Source organism: Cyphomyrmex costatus, unplaced genomic scaffold (genome assembly GCF_001594065.2).
Source record: "Cyphomyrmex costatus isolate MS0001 unplaced genomic scaffold, Ccosl1.0 scaffold275, whole genome shotgun sequence".
NCBI classification, from domain to species: Eukaryota; Metazoa; Arthropoda; class Insecta; order Hymenoptera; family Formicidae; genus Cyphomyrmex; species Cyphomyrmex costatus.
In genome coordinates this window covers 380231-404347 of record NW_017276855.1, presented here as the reverse complement: position 1 = coordinate 404347, position 24117 = coordinate 380231, and the positions used below count along the sequence as shown (strand labels likewise).

The window sequence follows — 24117 nt, the reverse complement described above, 5'->3', positions numbered from 1 at the left end:
TAAAATATCTTTTGGCTCTCTTTCTCACTTTGATTCACGAATATAAATTTTTTAACTTGTGTATATTCTCGTTCTTCTGGGTTGAACACATTTTGTGCACTCTGTGTTTCGGGGAAAGATCTTGGGTAGAGAAAATCGGTCGAATACCGGAGTCCGAATGTGCCATACGTCAAAATCAAACGATTCCTATTTATAAGTTTAACGGCGCGGTAAGCCAGCGACGGCTTCGATCGGACACCTGTTCTCATTCAAACAAACGCGAAAAGGCGATTCGATTATTATTTCAAATTGCTACGCTGCCAGTAAAGCCAGAGATCGCTGCAAATTCGAGAGTAATTTGCTACCTTGTATCATCTTTCAGCCAAATATGTACAAATGTTAAAGAAACGCTAGAATTTTAAACACTCATTCAATCGAGAATTCACAACTAAAATTAAAATTTTTGACCAGAAATATCATTTACTAGAAAAATCATTTAATTGAACTTAAGTCATGAAGTTACGTTTATTTGATTTTTTTTTCTTTTTTTTCTATATTTGTAAAATATGGTTTTGCGTATTTTGCTTTAAAATTTCAGTATCAAATGACTTAAATAAAGAGCTAAAGCCTCTTAAATGTGTATGTAGAACTTATGTATAATGTTTACTTTTATAAATATGAGAAATGCACGTTTTTAACTTTAAGATATAATTGCCTATTAATTAAGATTTTATTCTTCAGTTTTGAAATCGAAATGCAACTGCTAGAATACTTGAACATTAAAAGCGAGAATAAAAAGAGAAAGCACACAAAAGTGTGTTTGCTTAAGCTCTCTTTCGTTTCGAGCTCATCCCACGTCTTCCATCTCCGGCGCATATAGGTCACCGAGTGCCGAGTGGACCCTTTGTCACGCGCGAGCATGTGGGCCCCGAAAGATCTCAAGCCTGAGCAAGTCGTTTCTTCTTTTTCATTCTCCTCTTAGGAGAAGGAACCGAGTGGAAGGCTGGAAGGAGGAGGAGTTGCAAGGGCATTAGGCCCCCAGAATACGAAACGATAAAATTCTTACGAAACACCCGCATGTGCAGAGAGCGAAAGGGAAAAGAGGTCCTCCTCTGCGATTGAGCAATTTCGCGACTAGCTGGAGAATTTTGTGTCTTCGACAAAAGGTTTAACCTTCGAGAACATATGTTTGCCATTAATCATAAGTATAATATTTTCTAAATTTTTGATACTTCTATTTATCCTTCAAAGAGATAAAATTCTTACCCAAGCGCTAATTCTTAATTAATTTAGAACATTCTAAATTAATTAGTTTACTTTATTATTGTATATTTTACAATTACTGATTTTAAATCAAAGCTTAAATTGATTCACAATATTCTATGCTTTACTTGTACAAATATACAAAACAAATGCAAGAAAATAACGAATCATCCGGAAGTCGAAACTTCTCTCCGAGAGGATTGTCAGTGAACACAGTGATGAGCGATGTCGCGGAATCTTAATGCGTTTGCGCTTCGGAGAAAATATGTATCTTAATGCTATCTTTAATGATTTATTCACGGAGATAAAACAGCGCCACGAGTAGCAGCGCGATTGAGAGGAATGTAGCGAATTGAGGTCGAAGCGAAGTGGAAGACGAGAGAAGCGCGATGTAAGTGTCGAGAGCTTGAAGATGCTGAAGAGCGACATGTATACATATGTAAGCATTAATTGAATCGTATTACGTAATTTAAGGAGAAATTTTGACAAACTACGTTCTTTTATAAAACAATTACAGATATCTTCTTTTTGTGATTGTAGAAAATTTTCTAAAATCCGATATACAGACATCGAGCAAGATACGCGTCCTTTAAAATGTTTTTTTTTTTTTTTTTGACGTAATAGCTTGATTTCTTGAGAAAATTGGACACGAAATATGAACGGAATGAAATTCCGTCGAGACAACATGTAATCAATACATACAGATCAAGACTCGAAGGCTGTATAAATTGGATTTAAATATATTCATGATTAATATATCTTTGTACGGAGTCACTGATCACGATTCATTACCGTTATCTGATAGGATAATGTTAATCGATGATTTATAAGACGTGAAAGAGCGTAAAAGTGGCAGAACGACGAGTTACTAAATATGAAAGTCGATAGCAATTGAAATAAATTTTTTGAATTGTACGCAACTGTATATACATATGTATGCATATTTTCATAATTACAACAATAATAAAGTAAGGATTAATGTGACTTTCTATTTATTTAGAATTCATATTTTTTTATTGCGTACAATTTTATGTGATATAATAAATATATAATTGTAATTACATATTATAATATGTGAGTATGTTAAGTTAGCACCCCAACTATAGTACTCAGGAGTTCTGATTAGAGTTCCCACTTCCTTTTGACGAGACGAAGAGTTCCCTATAGTTAATAACAAGAGTTTCGCTCAATAAACATTCTATTTACATTTTTTAAAAATGGGGTGCTAACTTTTTATCGAATTTCGAGGTGGAATAGTTCTGAGCGCTTCAATAGCTTCAATTTGCGATTGCCTAGAGTTCCTGATATGTAAAAAAAATTTTCGAATAATAAAAAAAAATATATTAGATTATAATTTAAAATGATTTTAACGATATTATTGGCTCATTGCCCTCTTTCTCTATATTATTTGTTTTAAAAAAACATATTGAGCCTTATCTCAATGTACATTAATAAAAAAAAAATTAAAAATTTTTGAAAAATTAATTTTTAGATACAATAGTTCTGATGATAATTCCTGCTTGCTTTTGACGATACGAAGAGTTCTCTATGATTTTTAATGACATATGCGCTTAATAATCATTTTTTAATAATTTTTTAAAAATGGGGTGCTAACTTTTTAACGAAATTCAAGGTCGCATATTTCTGCGTTTTTTTTTAATATTCGAAAATTTTTTTTACATATCAGGAACTCTAGGCAATCGCAAATTGAATCTATTAAGCCGCTCAGAACTATTCCACCTCGAAATTCGATAAGAGCACCCCATTTTTAAAAAATGTAAAAAAAAATGTTTATTAAACGGAACTCTTGTTATTAACTATAGGGAACTCTTCGTCTCGTCAAAAGGAAGTGGGAACTCTAATGAGAACTCCTGAGTACTATAGTTGGGATGCTAACTTAACATATCCATAATATGTTGATATTTAAAAAATTAATTAATTTAGAGATATACACTAAACTCTCTTTGTTTTAATAGCGATCTAAATTTATCGATAAAACGCTATGATTTTTCTACATACTTCCGGCGTTATATAATCCTTTCATTAGTAGTCTTGTAAAACGTTTGTAAAAATATCAAAGGTATAATAAACACTCAGTATATCTAGTACATGAAAAATGTACGAGAAAATTCGTCGTGGGTGGGTCGAGCAAGCAAGCGGGCGAGCAAGAACTAAAAGGTTGTCAATCCCTGTCAAAAGTAATTTTGATAGGCACGTCCACCAGAGATCGGCCAAACACGACTAGATAGATAATAATTACTCCATTTTTAATGACTAACCGAAAGAAAAATGGCACATAAAATGAATTTAATCGAGAAAAAAATAAAATGTAAAATCTCTTATCCAATATATAAGAGATATTTTTATATTTTAATTTTCTACGCATATTTTAAAAAGTATATGCGATATGTAATCCTCCAATTTGTGGAAGTATAAATAATGAATGTTCGTTTATTTATAGTTGTATTATTCATTATTATTCATATAATTTATAATTTTTATGTAAATCATGATGATTTACATGTATTTTATGTTATGAATATTATTTGTCACTTAATTTACACTAATAATATCTACGCGTTGAAAGAGAAAGGAAGGCAGACAGAAATAAAGCGCTCGTTAAGTTTTGTATTTTATTCTTATACCTTTTTGCTTGAATATGAAAAAATTAACATTTAAAGCGACAAATATGAACAAATATTTTAATTTATTTAGTTATTAATTCAAGATTGACATTATAAAACGTAAATTATTGATAGATGTTAATGGAATTAATGGAGTTTTTACGAAACTGCTCGACGAGATCGTCTTTCTGGTCATATCTCGTTATCGGCAATTCAATTGTATACAGGTGCCACCGACTCGGCCTGTAGGCGAGTGCATGTATCGATCATTGATAGATCATGAAGGTCGCGATCGCATCGATAAGAATCTGTTTCTGACGCAGCTACGATATCGTCGTCCTACGACTTTTTACCGGGAAAAAGATAAGGATAAACATTTATATTCGAATGTAATTTTAGTATTTATATTTGATATTTTTTAAATATATATAATAATTCAATATTTGCAAGTTATAATATATTTAAAAAGATATTTATCTACCATATAAGAAATTTCAATCGTATCGCCTAAAGTTTGCGCGCTTAAATACGATTGGATTTTCCGTTGTATTACATCGCGAATTTTAGGCAATATGATAATTTTAAGTACTTATAATTAAAAACTTATTAAACCCTTGATATTTTAGTATTAGGATTTTCGTCTTAAAATGATTTCAGGAATCATACCTGTAAGCATACCGGTTTTACCGAACACCCTGTATATATATTTATAATATTTTTAATGTGATAAGCAAGTATGTTACAATTATTGCGAATCTACTTATTGTGGACAATAATTCCCCGTTTTTGTGTCATCACATGATTATGAAATGATTCGTACATATGATGTGAATATTTTAATAAAAAGCGCGAAAGCGAGTATTGCAACTTTCTTGATAATCGTATTATTCATTTTCGTGATAATACGAGATCACGTAATTCTTCCTATATATTTTTTAACGCAACGTAATAATAAGCGTTTATCAGTCTTTCTCGGGAATTCCGGAAAGCGATATAGAGATTGATATCCTCATTTGCGGTTTTCGCAAGATAACTCACTACGAGAATTTCGCGAGGGTCTCTTAATTATAAGCCATGCTGGAAGACCCGAGAACTTTAGGTTCGCTCTCGGCTTTTATAAATAGACATGTGTTTTGTTCTAAGTGCAGTTATTGTTTCAATCTTCGATCTTCTCCACTTTATGTCCATCGTAATAAAGACAAATATAAGCCAAATTGCCTTTATTACTATTTAGTTTTGATTTTTATTCATCGAGCCAATAGGCCTGTTTTTTTTTTTTCAACTGAACTTCTTGCACGGTTCAACATTCCTCTTTTATTCTCCATGTTGAAGAAAAAAAGAGAAAGATAAGTAGGAAGAAGCTAAAAAGAACAAGTTTAATATATTTTTTATTTTAATCTCTTCCAATCTTTAATTTATTACGTTTTCTTCTTTACTGTTTCAATTTATCGAAATTAACTTCAAGATCCAGCTGCATCTTGGAAATATTTAATTATATTCAGAGAACGTTATCAGATTAATTAATTTTAATTAAGCTTATATAAATACATATAATGAGAGAGAGAAAAAGAGAGAGAGAGACTCAAGAAATATATAAATAGCATAGGCCACCAAACGTATATACGTTTCAACATTCTTAATTTTCAATCCTCTTCAAACTTTAATTTTCTTTAACTTCTTTTCGTCTTTAACTTCTTTCCTTTACTGAAGGATTAATAAATTAAAAGTTAAGGCTAAACTCTTCTTTTTCTCTCGAAACATTTAATTACGCTTAACGTACTTTCAGGCTTAATTAGCTTCACGCGACGACCTTACGATCGTGTTTCCAGGTTAGATAAATGGTGAGAGCCCAGCGCAAGTCATGTACAATCTAAACGTGAACGTGAATCCCAGCCCAACCGGGGCCGCGGGTCTTCTCGGTGTCACGGCGGCGGCGGCCGAGGTCACGCCAAGGACACCGGAAATCGTAAATTCGCTGATCGCCATGACCAATCCCTTCGAGGGCTACGGCAGCGGTAACGAAAAGGGCATACGGGATCGTACGGACTCAACCAGCAGTGGTGAACCGAGCCCGCCAAGCATCCAGCACACCTGTAGTCAGCTTATCAAGGAAGGTAAATGAAGATCACACTTCAGTTTAACGTTCATTTGTACATATAAAGCATGAACTGCGTTATTCGAAATAGTATAATATTGTATACATAACTATATATAATCAACAAAAATGAAAGAGAGCGTGACAGCCAAAATGTCTCTGTTTTCGAAATATTGTGATTGGCTAGATAAAAAGGAATGGAGACTAATCATCTCCGCGTTCTATCTCTCTCATTTTTGTCGATCAACTTTAAACGCGGATGGCATAGTCCAGATTGCAAACGAATATTAATTGTTTTCTTATAAAACATGCAAACTGCGCAAGAAGTCTAAGTTGAAATCTAAGCGATATTTGCATTTCATCTCACCTACTTTAGCCATATTTAACAAATGTCAATGACAACACAGTGGTTCGTTCTGCTCGGTAATATAGTATAACGTGCTTCTCTTTCTTTCCTCCTTTTATTTCTTTATCTTTTTACCTTCACTCTATGTACAGCATTAAATCACAAATCCTGTTCCTTTCAAATTATATGAATTACGCAACACACGCACACACGCAATCGCAAAAGAGGATTATTATCGTAATTGCCTTTGCGGTTTTGTGTTCGCACCGGTTACCCCGACCCATTATATCAACCAACAAATTAATTAATTAAAAACTTTTTTTAATCACTCTCGATATGCGGAATGTAGAATACGTGAGTGTAGAGTGATGTGCTTTGATAATGGATTGTATGTCACGACTGCTGACACAAATAATCCTTAATTATCGCGATTTAATCCCCCGAAGGTCACGAGAATGTCCTTGTATCGCGTGGAAATGTTATAGCGATCACTGTCATTTTCTATAGCATTAATACATTGTGCGTTGCAACATTTTCGAGTCTACTTTCCGACGGAAGTCTATAATTTATCGTGATATTAAACAATTACATTCGCGCAATTCTTTTTATTTTTTGTAACAAATATTGTTCTCGAATTATTATTGTAATGTATAATTATATTTACATATTGTACAGTTATAATTTATACATTTATAGTTCTAATAATGCTATTAATAGAGATACATTTGAACTATTGACTAATTTTTATTATTTAAATAAATACAAAATATAAATATGTACAAATTATCCCATCAAAATCAATTTTACTATTATTTATGCCGTTACTACATAATTTTTGTATGAACATATTTTTTATTCGACTTTACTTTGCATTAAATAGATACCTTATAATACATATACATAGGCAACCGCTGTAATCGTAAATAAAATTAATAAAGATATTACGTGTATATCATATATTATACAATATATATATTATATATATATAATATATTAAAAAAGAAATGAAGAGAGAAGTTGATTAATTCAATTAATATTTTATATTGCAATTTTTATTTTATATAAAAGTCGCGAGAAAAAACTAAAAATGTTATTAACTTGATTAATATTTATTAAAAAAATTAGCAACCAATTATATTTTGATTGCTTTGATTTCTAGTTGTTAATACTTTTGATGATAATAATGGAAAATCTTGCTCCCTTTAAAAATTAAAATTAAAGTCATTATAACTTAAACTAAAAATCGGGGTTTATTATATATTTTAGTGAGAACAAGGAAAGAGTACATCACAGCGTCTAATTACCATCTAACTACTTTTCTGGGTAATCCTAATGGATTTGCATTCCCCGTATATTGCAAGTGATGACTGTTATGGCCTCGGCGATGTACCTGAGAGCAAAATTAATCAATGGGAATTAATTAAACTCTCCTTTGGACAGGGCTGAAACTAACGCTACAGACGAAGAGGCGGGCGAACAGTAGTGGCGACGATGGTAAGAAGAAAACAAGAAAGGAAGACAGCGGTGCCGACGACGAGGAAGAGGATGAGGCGAGCAACAACAACATTAAGAGTGGTGTAAGTAAATCCTTGCTTTCTTTTTTATTATTTTCCTCAGAATCAACTTCACGCAGACTTTTTCGAGAGTTTCTTAATAAGAATTGTCACTTTTTATATTCATTAACTCTTTATGTGTTTTCATTAATTCTTCAATTTAATTATATAAATGATATTAATTATCTTGGAAGTGAGAAATTATCATAATTTTTGTGTTGGGAAAAGAAATATTAATATTAAATTTGCAAAGTTTATAACTTTATTAGAAATATCTAATAAAACGGAAATAATTTAGACTACATAAGTCACATAAAATTAAAATGTAAGATTTTGTCAAAAATAATTTCTTATTTGTTAGGTTTTTTATATAATTAATGATGCATAAACAATAAATAAAATTTTATGATTGTCTCTCTGTCGAACTCTTTATTTTCCTTTTCTTTATTAATTCTGGTATAAATATACTAATTAATATAATAAGGCTCTATAAGTATAAAACAATATAAATAAAAAGGGGCAAAGAGCCGACAATATAACAAAATAAAAAACTTTAATTCAAATACGTAATAACAATATATGTAGTTATATAGACGTTTCGACTCCGATCGAGTCATTCTCAATGTTACAAATAAATTCGTTATAATCTATGAGGTGAATATTACAAAAATCTAGTATAAAATATATACAATATCCAATATATAATATCTGCAGAAAATAAAAATATAAAATAAGGAATAGATGTTACGTTATAATTTGTAATACAAAATTAATAGTCATTATACCTTTTGTACAAAATTAGAAGAAATTGTATATAAAATTTTAACAATTTGTTTAATTTTTATAAAAATTTTTTTATATTTTTTTCTTGTAAAACTTTCTAGTAGTTTTTATTTACTAAAAAAGTGACAATTTTGCTTATTAAAAATGAAAATTAAAAAATTATAGATTACATATCTTACATGTATTAAAATATGTATATTGTTCAGTTTCGATATTGTTCATTTTCTTTTAAAATCTAGATGTAAATATTTGCGTTTTATTTTAATTTTTATTATTTATATAAATCGCGAAATAAATTAATTACAAAAACTATTATATATTATTATACATAATATTAATTATAAGAAAATGCAAGAAAATGTAGTTGAAACGAGCAATGTACCATAAATGCTTTGAAACACGCACGAATACATTGCAACTTAATTCCATTCTGATAATTCTGGCAATAGTTTAGAGACGTTTCTCGATCCCAGACCAGACGATGAATCCTTTCGATCCTTTTTGTGTCCTTGACTGCTGTTGCGACTATTCGCGTGCGCGAAATAAATTAATTCCGACAGACGCTGTGTCGAGCCATTTTGGTAGTTTAGGCATTCGCGAATTTGCATATCGTTTGTTATGGCATGAAGTACAAGCCGCTAAAATTAGCGAAATTTTGAAAGCGCGAAGAAATAATGCGTTTATTATATTTTAATCGGTATAGATGGCACGCTTTTGTAATTGAAATATACAATAAAAAACATATATATTTTTTATTCTTCTAATATTTTCATTTCGTCATATTTTTTTATCAGGTCCAACGTTATTTCAATATTAATATTGTTACTCTAACATAGTGAATATCGCATATAGATTTCATGATGAAATTTTACGAATAGGTTTTATTTTTTGAATAACACAGGAATATATAATATAGAAATTTATTTATTTGTGAAAAACTCCATTGTAGATTTTACAAATCGAATTTTTTAAATTAAATCTTTATTATAGTTATAATTAAAAGAGAAATGTTAAATAAGTTTAAATATAAATAAGTTTAAATTAATGAATAAAATATAAGATCGCATGATGTGTGTGTTTTGCAAATGCATTGTAATTTGTACTACGTTATAACTCGCGTATTTGGTTATTCAAAAACCATGCCAAGCTTCATTCGGATTCGTCGTTAATTAACGCCTCCTATATCTATATCTTGTTAATTTTTGCTAATGCGTGCGAAAGTACAACGAGTTACAAGCAATGAATATCTTCTCTCGAAATATCTATCTGTCATTATTATTCAACAGACAAAATCGATTTGTATGCGCGTAAAGTATTTATGTAAATTATTATTATTCAATGGACAATCGATTTGTACGTAAAGTATTTATGTAAATTGAATAATCGATTTTTGTCAATCAAAATTACAAAAACTTCGGAACAGAGACGTTAGCACAATGATTCACATCTAGATTTTCTAACAACGAGATTCGGAATATTTATGAATTTTCTCTTTCTTAAGCCTTTTTTAAGAATTCTTTTTCACATCTCAAAAAATCAGAATATTAAAAGTTTGAATCTGAGAGAGAGAGAGAGAAATGTATAAATCAATAAAATTAAAAATCTAAAATCTTAACGATAAAACTGAAGATTCAAGAAATCCTTGCTTTTCTAAAAGAAAAAATAGAAAACGCTAAAAACGAGAATGTTCAAAGTTCTTGTCTTTTGTATAAATTAGAGAAATTCAGAACTATTTCCTGTACAAAATTTCTTCATTTCAATAACTCAAAACCTCAAGACTTTGTCTCAGCATCTTCATGGCCAGCTTAAAATCGGTCTTTCAAAAGTTTAATTCAAATCCGACGAATCGAAATAATTGCAATTTCCTAAAAAAAAAAGTTGAAAATACCCCAGAAATTCCTTCATGTTCCTAAAAGGAAGTGAAAAATACCTATCACAATAAAAAAAATGCGAAAATTGTCGTTTGCAGCTGACGCCGGAGGACGAGGAACGACGCCGGCGACGACGCGAACGCAATAAGATCGCAGCAACCAAGTGCCGACTAAAGAAGCGCGAAAAAACGGTGATCCTTGTGCAGGAATCTGAAATTCTCGAGACTCAAAACCTTGACCTGAAGTCACAGATCCAAGAGTTGGAGACTCAGAGGCGCAGGCTGGTCGACATGCTGAGTCTCCACAGTCCGACCTGTTTGAAGCAGGGCGTGGACGCAACGTCGTATCAGCAGTTTGCCGAGCCCCTTCATTTGCCTAGTTATCAGGAAAATTTTGTGCCACAGCAACCCCCGCCAGCCCTGAATCAGCCACAGAACTGCATCACCGATTACCCGGTGAAAGTCGAGGAATACGAGACCGATTTCTACCGACAGGGTAGCCCGTTTGTGCCGACAACATCGGACGCCGGTTGCACGGTTTAGCAAAACGGCGAAAATCGTTTTCGCTGTCTCGAGGGAGGGAGGCTCGTCGAGAAGCTTGGAACGCGTGTATAATATAATTGAAGGTTCTCAGAGTGTTAGAGACGGTTTCACCAACGTTAATTTGATTTTGCCAAGATACAGAACTTAAAAAAAGTATCTAAAGAACGTACTTTTATAAAAATTGTTTTTTTGTTCTACAGACACATGATAAAATTAACAAAGATTGAAAATTATGATAAATATTAATTGACGCTAATGAAACAATAATTCTTTTCAAATTTAATTGTAATGATTTTTCATTTTTACACACAATTCAGTTTTTTATCATCTACATGTTCGTAAATTAGATCCTTGTGTAAAATTTCAATGAGTTGAAAATTGTGAGGAAAATGTTCAGAAGAGAAATTTTGATATTTAATATATATTCTATATATTAATTAGTTTTATTTCACATTTTATAAATTTTAGTTATTATAATATGTAAAGTATTATACGAAAGTTGTGGTTTGGAATTATATGTTTTAAACAATATACTTTGCAGTGCAAAGTTTGCACGATGAAATAGTTGGCGTCAGAATGTCGATAACAATTATATGCATTCCATGTATAAGGAGAACAGAAAGTGATTTCGTTGATTATCTGTAATTTTTATTTTGTTAATTTTTGTAATTTAATTATTAACTCGTTAGTTTTCTAAATGTGCCGTCCAAGCTTCTCACCGTTCGTCTCTCCCAATTGTAAGTCCGTAGCTTGTAAGTCGATTATTATATCGTAAACGCGAACAATGTTTTTATCTTTCGTCTTCCTCTTCATCCATCAATCTTTCCCTTTTTCGTTTCACTTTTTCCTCTTTCCTTTTTTTCTAACGAGCTCTTGTTATACTCGAAAAACGTTCGTCGTAGAGAACGCTTGAAGACATTCCTTCGTAATAACCGTACTGTGACATTCTCTTATAAGGCCTTTAATTGTATAATCGATAATGTAAGATAAAGATGGACTATCCAGTGATGCTCATTCTTTTACAAGAATTATTATTATTATTATTATTATTGTATATAGAATAAAATTATTAAATTATGGTATATTAATTGTGATTAAGAATATTATTAATTTTTATTAATTTTACATTATGAATTTCTAAAAAAACTGTTTTTACTTTTAGTTTATTAAAAAGAAGTTTTTTTCTATTAGTAATAAGACTTTGAAAGTTTGCTTCTACATTTTTTCAGCGAGTTCAGCCGACGAATAAATTAGCCACTTTTTGTTTCTTTTTTTATGTTTGTCGCGCCGATGAAAAACTAGTGAAACGAGTGAGCATCGCTAAAACAGTAATCCGTCATTAATAATAAGCGAAAATCGAGACCGTAAATATTAACGAATATTAATGACACAGCACACACAGCACACACAACACACACACACACACACACACACACACACACACACACACACACACACACACACACACACACACACACACACACACACACACACAATTGGAGAGAATTATTTTCAAATCGCTTTAAAGTACATTTTTCAAAAGTATAGGACGACTAAAAAATTTTCGATTATGTAAGATTTAATATTCGGATTTTAAGGTTTCAGAAAATTTTTATATTAATTTATTGTAATAACAATGCTGGTAACTTCTGCTTAACAAAGGATTTAAAACGTTTTGGAAATAAGTAATTCTCTAATTTTGCGCGTGTCTCGGATTTGCAACAGTGAGAAAAAGAGTACACGCGAGTACCCCAGTGTAAGTAAGTCTTCTTTATCATTGATATTGATTATCAAGGAGTCGATAACGTGCGTTCAGAGGATACTTATAATTATATGATTAATGAGAATGATATTTAATATTATATATATATATACGTACACATATATTTTATACAAATGCATATTATATATATTACCTCTATTATAGTATATATATAATATGCGTATATACATATAGTATATGTATAATTTTACAACGCGCAAACAATTGCATAAATAAGTGCACGCCATTAACAATCAATGAACACTTAACTACATGACGACTATTAAATATCAGATTCGTTGGAGAATCGAGAATTACGTGCCTAATGACATACCTCAATTTAGTTTCGTTTTATTTCCCCTCAGTGCGTTTGCAAATTGAGACTACTTCATATACAATTGCGATTAAAGATCTTGGATGCAGTTGCCAATATTCATATGAAAACAGATCAAAAAGGTATGAAAACGCCAAAGAAAATTGCGAGAAAGCACAACATAATGTGTATCCTGTAATTCTATAATAATTGTTACAAGTTTGCTGAGCAAATTTTGTATGTTTAAATTCTATTTTTTAGGATTACTTGATATCTTCAAAATTGGAAAAAAAACAAATTTTATTTTATTTTAAATATATTTTTTTATAATTTCTTACAATAAAATTTTTTTCCCTACTGTAAGTTTTTAGGTTTGTCACGTCTTGAAATAATTTTCGATTATTTGAAAGATTCCATATAATTTGATCTTTATTTTACTTTTTAATTTGACAAACACACTTTGGGCTACGCTTATAAGATGATTTCTCACGTAATCTATGAAAGTTAGCCTGATCGTTAGCAGGCATGCTGTAATTATATTAACGAAGAAAAACGTTTATACATATCCGTGGACTAAACGACTTTCCCTCTTCGGAATGTTGCTACAGATTGATAAATAATTTTTGACGATAATACACAAAACCCGAGAAACTTTTCCGGTGCTTCGCGAACAAAGCAAAGCGGGACAAAGTCTTCCGCGTTTTTCCCTCTCTTTCTCTTCGATAGTATACGGAATTTACGAAATCATGTAAAATCCAAATATGACTTGTAAATCGCAAAAAAAAGAGAGTATGGCAGTTATGCCAGTATCATACAACAGCGATACGTGAATGGTGCTAGAAATATTAGCTTCTTTTTATAGAATTTTTATCAAGTTGCCAGAACAGAGTATTTAATAGTTTAATGTGCCCCTAGGGGAGCAATGTGAATTTCTATCTATCTATTTAATATAGTTTATATGTATTAAATGTGAGAGATATTTCTTTTTGAAATTGGAAAGTAATATTGTTAAGTTAATGTTTTACAGCTCCAAAATGTTAAGAACTTTGTTAAAAGCGCTTCGGTAAGTTTATATTTGCACAATCTTTGTGATTTTAAATAGCCCGTTCTGTTATTCGAATACTGCCAATACTAAGATCCTGGATATCATGGCTTCTATAGTATCTAAGGACTTCTTTATTTTTTTTTATCAGTAGAGACCGAATAATTCTTTTTTTTTTTTATTTTTTAGAAAAAGCGTTGCTTTTTGGAGCAGTGTTAAGTTGCGAAATAAAGTAAAGAAAAGCTGCATGCCAGATTTATACAAGATTATTATATCTTTTACGTATATTACTCAGTACCTGGCTATGGTTTTCCATGCAATATGGTCGTTTTCTCGCAAATTTTTTTCTGATTAATACTGATTAATATTTTGTGCGAATAATAAGACAGACAAACGGCCGACAAAATTTAATCGTTATAACCTAAGGAAAAATTTTATTCTTTAAATAAAAGTATCTTTAATACTAAAAGAATGACTTAAACTTTCATAAGATTTCCCTCTTATACTAGGATTTTATTATGAAATTTAATTTTGAATATAAAAAATTTCTTTATAAAAGAATCTACTATAATATACAAAAGTCATTAAAATAACTAATTATATATTTTTGTATTTTAATACAAGATTTTTGTGTTTTTTAAAATTAGTACATCTATGTTCAAGATATTGTAATTACATTTCTTAGATTTTATTATAAATCTCTTCTTTATTTTTTTAGGATAATAAGTAAAAAAGAAAATAGATAATTTTTAATTATTTTATTACGAAATTCATTAATATTATGCATACATCTCTTACCTACTTCATTCACAAGAGCAATTCAAGACAGCAAATACATTGTTTTATTATAAATAAGATTAAGGGACAAGTGTTAACGCAAATAATCATACAGAACCTTATCAATAATTATCAATAATTTCCTTAATAATATTAATGAGAATCAGGATTAATATTATGAACCCCTAAAAATAGAAATAAACATATTTAAATTTCTTGAATAATTAAAATAAAGTAGCAATTCTACAAATACTTACACAATGATATTGTTGATTGGGATATGGATTAGCTTAACAAAGAATCCTATGAAGCCCATTATACAGAAACCAATCGCAGTAGCAATAGCAATCTTCTGAAATTCTGTAATAAAAAAAAAAAAAATGAATGACCAACCATTATATAGTTCTGGTATAGTGTAATAAAAAATAGATTACCTTTGCGATCTGGTTTAGTACATCTTTTGACAAGCCGGATGCTATCCTTGGCGAATTGACGGCCAGGTTCTGTAAGCTTCTTGATTTGATCCATGGTGACTGGATAACTGCAAACGAAATAGGAATCACTGAAGAACAATTTTGGAATCAGCTGATCAACCAAACAACACGCATATCTATAGAGTATGTTTCAATCTTTCAGACATTATTCAAGCTTCCATATTGAACAGCAATCATTCAGATATCATCAATCATATTTTGTAATAATATTATAATAATAGATTGTTTCTTATAATTATACTGTGTTATACATTCAGTCAATCATATATTCAAAACAAAATAGACAACAATTAGATTTTACAAATAAAAAAAGAAGGAAAATGAAAAGTTCAGTTATAAAAAAACACACAAGTCTACATTTATATTAGAATATTGTACATAAAAATTATAAAGTATGTTTTATTTAATATATAAGTAAAAGATATCTTTGTACATTGAGATAGTAAATGAGAACGTCCATTTTTTTTAATATATAAAAAAAGTTCTGATTGCTGTTTTATATAACACTCAAATTTGTATCATATTTTGGTTCACAAAAAGTATTTCATTCATATCGATGAGAGAGAAAAAAACATTTGGACATTGACGCAATAAATTAAATCTGGGTTATGTCAGGAGGTCGAAACTTTTTCACGGAGAGCAGCACAGGAGTAAGTATTTCTCTCGCGAGAGAAAAATAAAATTCATACGTAAAAATAACCGAATGAGATAAAACACAAAAGTACTTACATTACGTGTTATACGAGTAAACCTCACGAAACGTTAACTCCTGACGACTGCTCCGATGTTTCTGAACAGCGATGCGCAAATGTACTCAAAACGCTACGTGGATGGTGCGCTGTCAAAACGTCACTTCCTCACGATTGATGCTGGCACCAAGGCGCTGCGGCGACACGATACGGAGTAATTTAAACAACGCCGTAATGGAATCTCAGTCGATAATGTTTGCGTAGGGACTCAAAGGGTATTTAAAGGCAGATATTGGAGCCTCCTGTATTACCGACAGGCACTAGCGCGTTTTTTTTATTTATCACCTGTTCAAAAACAATAATAAATAAAGTAAAGGACTCTCAGTTTAAAACAAATAGTGAAGTAGAAAGACAAATTAAGATCCTGTTCAATATCTTTATAATAGTTTTACTACTGAATTATTAGACTACTGAAACGCGCGCTGACGCCTATAGTTTCGCGATCCGACAAAAAGGGTCTGTCAAAAACTTATTTCTTGTAAATATTTAATAATTACAATATTAAATAAGAAATTAGAAGAAGTTATATAAAATAATAAATACCAAATAATTCTCTCTCTTTAATTTTTCTTTATTTAAAATATATTATTTAAATAAATTCAATGTGTATTTATTTTTCAATAAATTTATCTGGAATAAGACCAACTTCTGCATAATAACTCGTTTGTTTTTGATGACATAAAAAAATTTCAGACGAAAATGGAACGGTTTCGAGGAGGCCGCGTAAATAGAAACACTAACAGGATATGAAGGTCACTTCCGCTCTTTTAAAATGAAATTGATGATTTTTTTACATAATATGATTATTATTTACATCCTTATTGTTTACATATATGTGCTTTTCTACAACTGAATTAGAATAGAATGCGATAAGTTGTTCTCCCGATATGTATTTCGACACTATTTTGATTTGAAAAAAAAGTGCAGCTGAAACTCATCGATTGCGGAAACTTATGGTGGATCTGCTCCATCGGAAACGTATCCAGAGACCGCGGTTTCGATGATTCAAAAGTAATGATTCCACGGTCACAAAGCAATGCTCTGTATTTGGTGGGATATATATGTTGTGTATTATGAACTGTTGAAATAACCGAACGAAAAAATCATCGCCGAGAGCGTTATCAACAATAATTGGAGCGTTTGAATGATAATTTGATACAAAAACGATCATCAATCCCATCAAATCGCGAAACAAAAAACAGACTATTGTTAAAAGATATATATATATATATGGTAAACCTCAGCTCGATCGGTACTTCGACGATGAGAACCGATTGGAGGCGCTCTTTCGTTAAGTACTATAGGGAGAATACATATTAAAACAACTGCAGCACTGCAGCAGTCGTTATTCGTTATTAGCTAACTGAAGTCGTATGAGTAACGGTAACATGATTCGAGGGACGATTATCGTATTTACGCTTTTTTACGCGTCATGTTGTTTCGCGCCCTGTCTTGCCTTCAATTTCGAGGATTGCGGTGAGTGCGTGTTTTATTATCATTAATTAGGAATTGAAAGCATCATTTGCAATAAATCTACCCTGAATGAAAAATAACGTTAATAATAATATAATATAATGATGTTTACTGAAGGGATGTTGCGTTTTCGGGATTTGTCCATCACGCCGATCACGCGTTTATATAACGAATTCAGGAGGACCGGATATGTTAAAAAAATGGTTGATTTTAATCCCAAAGCCTGTTCTACAAAATGTGCTTTTTATGTCCCGCTTCTCTTTGCTTTTTGCTATTTTTTATATCTTATTCTTTTGTCTCTTATATCTGTTTTTCCGTTTTCTGTTGCCCGAAATAGAAAAGTTAACGAACTTTTGAAGAAACAAAAAATATATGATAAGAAGTAGATTAGACTTCGAAGGTAAATAAAAAGAGATGAATGGTATTTTTTGTAAATTTTGATCTAAATAGGAAAAAATTGCTGAAAGGTTCGTGGCGTTTGGAAAATATCTAAAAAATTAGGTACTCCCCTCAAACATATATATTTATTCAAATTGAAAATTTGTTTCTTTATTTCGAGCTGTTCCTCAAATGCTGCATAAACTTTAATAATTTTATAAACAATAATATAAGTTTAATGTGGTTTAGTAATAAACAAATAAGGAATTAAAAAAGAGCATATATACCACGACGCTGAATAGATTTAGCAAAAATATATGTATTTCGTAGAATATTAAAACGAAATTTTTATTATTAGTAAACGAAAGAATTAATTTAATATATTGCGAAGAATATTACGTAATTGTAGCGTTTCGTCCCAGCTTCCATTATTGGACTAATCAGGTCAGATTAAAGGCCGAATCGTTTACTAATAATAAAAATTTCGTTTTTAATATTCTACGAAATACATTATATTTTCGCTAAATCTATCCTGCAGTGTCATAGTATATGCTCTTTTTTAATTCCTTTGTTTAATAATTTTATTGTATCTACAGAAGGTCAAAATCTAAAAAAAAAAAAACATTTTTTTTACTTAACTTGAGAGGTCAAATTCGATCATTTTTTAAATAATTCCTTCTTTCTCTTTTGATAGTAAGATTGAAAGTATATTAAATTAATTATCATTAATTGTAACCGATAAAAGAGCTTTAAATCTTCAAAGAATTATTTATTATTATGTTATATAGATATAAATTATTAAAAAAAAATATATGGATTGTTAAAAATTACAAAAGTTTCAATCCAGGATGCTGAAAAGAAGGCATTCCTTGAAACATTTATCTAATTCTTAAAACTAGAAAAAGATAAAGGTAAGTTGAGCCAAGATTAAAATTTATCATTGATATAAAATGATTATAAAAATGAATATTAGTGATACATGCTTCCTAAAATTTCCTTTTTTCTTTGTTTGCCTTCAAAGCCTAGAAGCATCCGTTATAGATAGTGTGCAGGAAGGTGTAATGTATATGTGTTTAAGAAAGCCAAGTAGATCTAATTTCAATCAGTTCGGGTTTCATCAATATAGATTTGCGCGTGTAACATTTAGAATTTTTTATATGCTTTTCTTTGATATTAAAAGATATTTATCGTGGTAAACGTGTTTACCGTCATCTTTTTACATTCATGGTGTTTGAATAAAATCCACAGTCATAGTGAAGTAATAATCCTTGTTAGTCATTGCTAATTTTATTTTAAATTTAAAAAATACAGTATTATAACGTTGCTTTTCTTTGCAATATTTATATATACTTTGTATTTCTATTTTATATTTTTTATGCTTTACTTTTTTTATTTTAAAAGGAAATATGAATACGCGCGCGGTATGCTGAATGTAAATAGTAACATTACGCGAATGTTATAATTTCTGACTTAACAATGTAACTGTGTAATTATACTGAGTGTTACTATTATATATTGAGTTACATTTATATTGAGTGGAAAATTATAATATTAATGTAATGTCACTGTTAGTGTGGATAGCTAATCTGTTTTGAAAGAAAAATTTGTTGCGTATATTGATAGCAACAAATGCTCTCTTATTATTTTTCATGATTCACTAAACTACGCCTGTTATTTCTGTTATTGTCAGTTTGATTATGTTATCAGTTCGTAATATATGTATCATTTCATACGAAGAATGATGAAACTGATTACGTGTGCAGATGTTCATGACGTATATCATTTACTTCAGACATAAATGATGACTCGCACCTTTTAAACTTAAATCATTTTATACGAGAATTAAGTATCATCGGAGATAGTAACAAAGCATACAGGACAAAGAATGTGTTGTTGGTACCATCTACACAAAGTATTATTACCTAATGATAAGAAATATTTTATATAAGAAAGTCGTCTACTAGAAATTATAATAAAATTTTTGAAATTTTGTTATCCAATATTTTGTTATTAAATATGACTTATTTTATAATTACAAAATTTAATCAGTTTTATTATTTTAATTATTTCTCTTGGAAGTTTTTTATTTATTAATTTAAATAAATAAAATTGAATGTAATTCAATCATTATAAGATTAAAGAGTAATCTACGTTTTAAATTATTTTGTGTGTATGTGTGTGTGTGTGTGCGTGTATTTTCAATATATTTAATAGATTATTTATCTAATTTGTATTTAATACATTTAAGCTTTCATTTAATACTTCATATTTATTTTCATCTTAGGCTCAACATTAGGCAGTTTCTCGGAAGTAATGATCTCCGGATGTAGTACGTCCGATGAAAAATGTATTTTAGTGCGTGGTACTAATGCAACTATGTCTATCGACTTTACACCTAGTGAGTATGAGAATTATATTCAAAATCATACGTCCAATTTATATTTGTATAGATTTAATTTTAATTTAATCATCTTAAATATATTTAAATTATTAGTTAAAAGTACATATTTTAATATATGCATTTTTCTATAATCTCTATTATATATAATTATATAATATTTCATACATAATAATCGTTGTATAATAATAATAATGTATTATTTTGTGCACTTCTTTTATAGACAAAGATATCTCACAACTCACAGCACGTGTTTATGGTGTACTGACTATGGTTCCCATACCTTTTCCATTAAGGCAGCCTGATGTGTGCAAGGATTCTAATGCTGGGATCAAGTGTCCTTTACACAAGGATCAACTATATCATTATTCGACCATGATGTTTTTAGAGAAGTCTTTCCCTTCGGTAAATAGCATTTAAATTTTGCATGTCATATATATAACACACACACATATATATACACACACATATGTTTCGATTTCTATTTTATTGATATTGAAATATAATTTATACCACACGCACGCACGCACACATACATATGGTGGAATTTTTAATTTAATTTATATCTTTTGAATACGATTATAGTTAACAAATTCTAGTTTAATAAATTAAAAACTTATGATTTTCTTTATCTTTAATTTATAAAAAATTTTAATTTGATATTTTTTATATGTAATAAAATCGTTAAACTTATAAGTTTAATTAATAATTTTCAATTTTTATTATGTTGCAGTTGAATGTCAAGATAAAGTGGGAGTTTCTGAATGAGAACAATGAAAAAATAGTGTGCCTGGAATTTCCAGCCAAACTTAAATGATTTAAAAGATATATTAAAATAAATGGAAAATACAGAAAAATATTAAAGATTTTATCTTGATAGAGATATAAATGTGCCATTTTTTATTTAATTAAATATTTTGACATTAATTTAATATATTAATTTAAAATTTAACTTAAAATATTACCAAGTGTCGAAGCATATTAATATAAAACATGAGAAAAATAAATATAAAGAATATTAAATAAATATAAAGAATATTAAGAACGTTTTGTTGGTATATATGCTTGTTAAATTTTTTAAATATCAAATTTTTTAATTATGTAAACAATTTAGAATCTCAATAAATAAATAATATGTTATTCCGTATCTTTTATTTAGCATTTTATTAGATATCTTTTTTTACCAATATACTAATATGATAAGATAGAATTTTCAAAGTTAATGACTAATTAAATCAATTTATTTAATCAAGTTAAATGTTATCTCATTTCTATTAAAATACTAGTAACATTGGTGTTCAGATTTAGCTACAAATTTGTTTTTGTCTGTTGTGCTATATATTCACCTTCTGCAGTTAAAACGACGAGTAAAGAATAAGAAAAGTAAAATAAAATGAAAATTGACAGAAAATGCAGGGAGCTCGGTTAAAAAAGAAAAATATTTTCGTTCATCCGATTTAACAAGACAAACTTTGGTAACTTTGATTTTCTCCCTATTTTCTATAAGTTATAATCAACTATTTATTGTGTTCTCGACCTTATCTGGCGATCGATTGTCTATTTCAATCTGATGAATTGTTCGTTTGTTACGTTGAGCTTCCGAACTTTGTTGTACATTTTTTAGCATTTTCTCTGCCTGATAGATGGGTTCATATTCTCTTAGTTGAACCATAAAACCTTCGTTTGGATTTATGCAGAATCTTCTTTGTTGTACCATCGAATATGCGTGCCTAAAATAAATATTATAAAGATTTTTCAATATTGTAATGTCAGTAAACAGAAACGTGAGAATTATCAAACATATATAATAAAAATGTATAATTCTGTGATTCCAATAAAAATATTATTTATAAAAAAAAGGTTACATTTGTGAAAGTTCGTATGTTTCCATAACGTATGCCAAGACTAATGCAGCGGATCTCGAAATACCAGCATTTCCATGAATCAAAGCTCGACCGCCTGAATTCAAGGCTTCATCAATGAATATTTTCACCTTTTTGAAATGTTGAATTATATTTTCCGTTATTGTGTCAGCAATCTCCAAGACTAGGTATCTATAGAAAACATAAGCACACAAAATCTAATTAAATATAAATTCATAAAGAAAGATCAAGGACACATTGATTCAAGATTAATTAAATCTTAAATTAGTATATCACTATGAAAATATTATTATGAACTTAATCATAAAATTAATAAAATAAAATAATAATAAAATAAAATAAAATAAATAATTAAAAATATTAAGAAAAAATCAGAAATAAGAACTTTTTCAAGTTTTTAGATTAGTTCTCTTTTTTGTTGAGCTACTATATTAATATGCTGTTGCAATTAAAATCATGTACTTGAAGCTGTTGGGAAAGTTTGGCTTTATAAGATTTGCCTCAATAGTGTGCCTGACACAAACTATATGTGTTATTCCATGATCCAGCAAAGATTGCAATTTAGAGCGACTGGCAGCACTGTATGGACCAAGAAACACACCAGGTACCACCTCCTATAATACAAAATATAGAGATATAATTTTATACTAAATTAATAATACATAAGTTTTTGTAAAAATAATAAGCAAGAAAATTATATATACATATATTTATATATCTTATAGACTATATAAAATTATAATTTAAAAAGAAACATTTGTAGAGATTTATACATACAATACTTATCGATAGAATTAATAGATTATTCCATACGAAGTTTAGTCAAACATTTTGCTAACACTTTACATACTGTCTTAATTTGATATAATCACCTGCATGAGTCTTCTCATTGTATAAGTCCATTCTTTAGGTCTTTCTACACAGAAGATATTAGGAATTTCTGGACAGTTATGGTCAGATTCTGATTCATTGTCTCCTTTAGTGTCTTTCTATAGAAGCAATTAATACTGTTTGAATTTTTCATTAACCTTTAGAAGAAATGAAATCATTTATATATCTTATATCTAATTATATGTTAAAAATATATTTAACAGTAAAAATTTCAGGAAAATTGAAGTAAAAATCCTATGACCCTTTAAAAACTTATGTTAGCAAACATTTTAAGAAAGAGGGGTAAATTTTTAATATTGACACATAACTTTTTGTAAAAATAATAAGCAAAAAATTTAATATTGTAAATTATAAGCTATAAAACGTATTAAGATATAAGAAAGCGTTATGCAAGAACAATAGGTCTTATCTTCTAATATTTTTGTTGTTATATATATAAGCTGAACGTACAAATCCGTCCATTCTCGAGAGAAAACAGAAACTGGAATCAAAGATACGAGGTTCATTCAAAATAGAACAAATTTGGTATCAACGCCATTGATATGTAAATCCTAATATTTTGCACGTCCCCACTTGATCATCGCTGTTTACAATCGTTGTACAGTCGACAGTGAGCGTATAATTTGGCTTCACTGTCATCCGCGTAGTCCAACAATGAACGTTGCTCTTTATCGACAGTCCCTTCACGCAAATATACTTGCTGTTAAACGAGCGCTCGAGTTGTTAATCGTCATTATTTACAAGAGCTATCCAATGATACAGGAATACAAGACTTCATAACCTATCATCATGTTTGCAAATGTAACGTGTATGTATTCATGATGTATACAGTATATACACCACAGAGGAGAGAGAGAAAGAAAACAAAAGAACCCTAAAATAGCCAGAGATAGCTTGAGAT

The 24117-nt window shown here is 29.6% G+C and overlaps 4 protein-coding genes across 5 annotated transcripts; 2 read left to right on the top strand and 2 right to left on the bottom strand.

The window, feature by feature from the left end:
- Window positions 1-1616: 1616 nt before the first annotated feature.
- Window positions 1617-11250, top strand: Atf3 (Activating transcription factor 3). Of its 2 annotated transcripts, XM_018541059.1 has the most exons (5): window positions 1617-1681; window positions 5696-5980; window positions 7574-7630; window positions 7748-7884; window positions 10613-11250. In XM_018541059.1, the coding sequence occupies exons 2-5, from the start codon at window positions 5728-5730 to the stop codon at window positions 11054-11056; spliced, it is 891 nt and encodes a 296-aa protein (XP_018396561.1). In that variant the 5' UTR covers window positions 1617-1681; window positions 5696-5727; the 3' UTR covers window positions 11057-11250. The 2 variants fall into 2 exon arrangements, with proteins under 2 accessions (XP_018396561.1, XP_018396562.1); XM_018541060.1 differs by lacking the exon at window positions 7574-7630.
- A 3790-nt stretch (window positions 11251-15040) lies between these two features.
- Window positions 15041-16277, bottom strand: LOC108774853 (protein transport protein Sec61 subunit gamma). The gene is made up of 4 exons (XM_018541062.1): window positions 16174-16277; window positions 15385-15491; window positions 15208-15310; window positions 15041-15135 (listed from the first exon to the last, which is right to left on the bottom strand). Exons 2-4 carry the CDS (start codon window positions 15476-15478, stop codon window positions 15126-15128), a joined length of 207 nt encoding a protein of 68 aa, XP_018396564.1. The 5' UTR covers window positions 15479-15491; window positions 16174-16277; the 3' UTR covers window positions 15041-15125.
- Window positions 16278-17557: 1280 nt separating this feature from the next.
- On the top strand, window positions 17558-21291 carry LOC108774858 (protein NPC2 homolog). Its single transcript, XM_018541066.1, has 4 exons — window positions 17558-17669; window positions 20329-20442; window positions 20666-20847; window positions 21176-21291. Exons 1-4 carry the CDS (start codon window positions 17567-17569, stop codon window positions 21257-21259), a joined length of 483 nt encoding a protein of 160 aa, XP_018396568.1. The 5' UTR covers window positions 17558-17566; the 3' UTR covers window positions 21260-21291.
- A 370-nt stretch (window positions 21292-21661) lies between these two features.
- Window positions 21662-23883, bottom strand: LOC108774845 (serine/threonine/tyrosine-interacting protein). Its single transcript, XM_018541053.1, has 5 exons — window positions 23667-23883; window positions 23198-23314; window positions 22788-22939; window positions 22308-22496; window positions 21662-22172 (listed from the first exon to the last, which is right to left on the bottom strand). The coding sequence occupies exons 1-5, from the start codon at window positions 23676-23678 to the stop codon at window positions 21956-21958; spliced, it is 687 nt and encodes a 228-aa protein (XP_018396555.1). The 5' UTR covers window positions 23679-23883; the 3' UTR covers window positions 21662-21955.
- Between the last annotated feature and the right edge of the window lie 234 nt (window positions 23884-24117).

Coding starts and splice junctions, on each gene's coding strand:
- LOC108774858 (XM_018541066.1), top strand. CDS start 17,567: ATGAGTAACGGTAACATGATTCGAGGGACGATTATCGTATTTACGCTT. Junction 17,670..20,328: donor CTTCAATTTCGAGGATTGCG/GTGAGTGCGTGT, acceptor TTTTCATCTTAG/GCTCAACATTAGGCAGTTTC. Junction 20,848..21,175: donor TAGAGAAGTCTTTCCCTTCG/GTAAATAGCATT, acceptor ATTATGTTGCAG/TTGAATGTCAAGATAAAGTG.
- LOC108774845 (XM_018541053.1), bottom strand. Junction 22,497..22,787: donor AACTTTCCCAACAGCTTCAA/GTACATGATTTT, acceptor TGTTTTCTATAG/ATACCTAGTCTTGGAGATTG. Junction 22,173..22,307: donor ACATACGAACTTTCACAAAT/GTAACCTTTTTT, acceptor TATTTATTTTAG/GCACGCATATTCGATGGTAC.
- LOC108774853 (XM_018541062.1), bottom strand. CDS start 15,478: ATGGATCAAATCAAGAAGCTTACAGAACCTGGCCGTCAATTCGCCAAG. Junction 15,311..15,384: donor TACTAAACCAGATCGCAAAG/GTAATCTATTTT, acceptor TTTTTATTACAG/AATTTCAGAAGATTGCTATT.
- Atf3 (XM_018541059.1), top strand. CDS start 5,728: ATGTACAATCTAAACGTGAACGTGAATCCCAGCCCAACCGGGGCCGCG. Junction 5,981..7,573: donor TAGTCAGCTTATCAAGGAAG/GTAAATGAAGAT, acceptor TATATATTTTAG/TGAGAACAAGGAAAGAGTAC. Junction 7,885..10,612: donor ACAACAACATTAAGAGTGGT/GTAAGTAAATCC, acceptor TGTCGTTTGCAG/CTGACGCCGGAGGACGAGGA.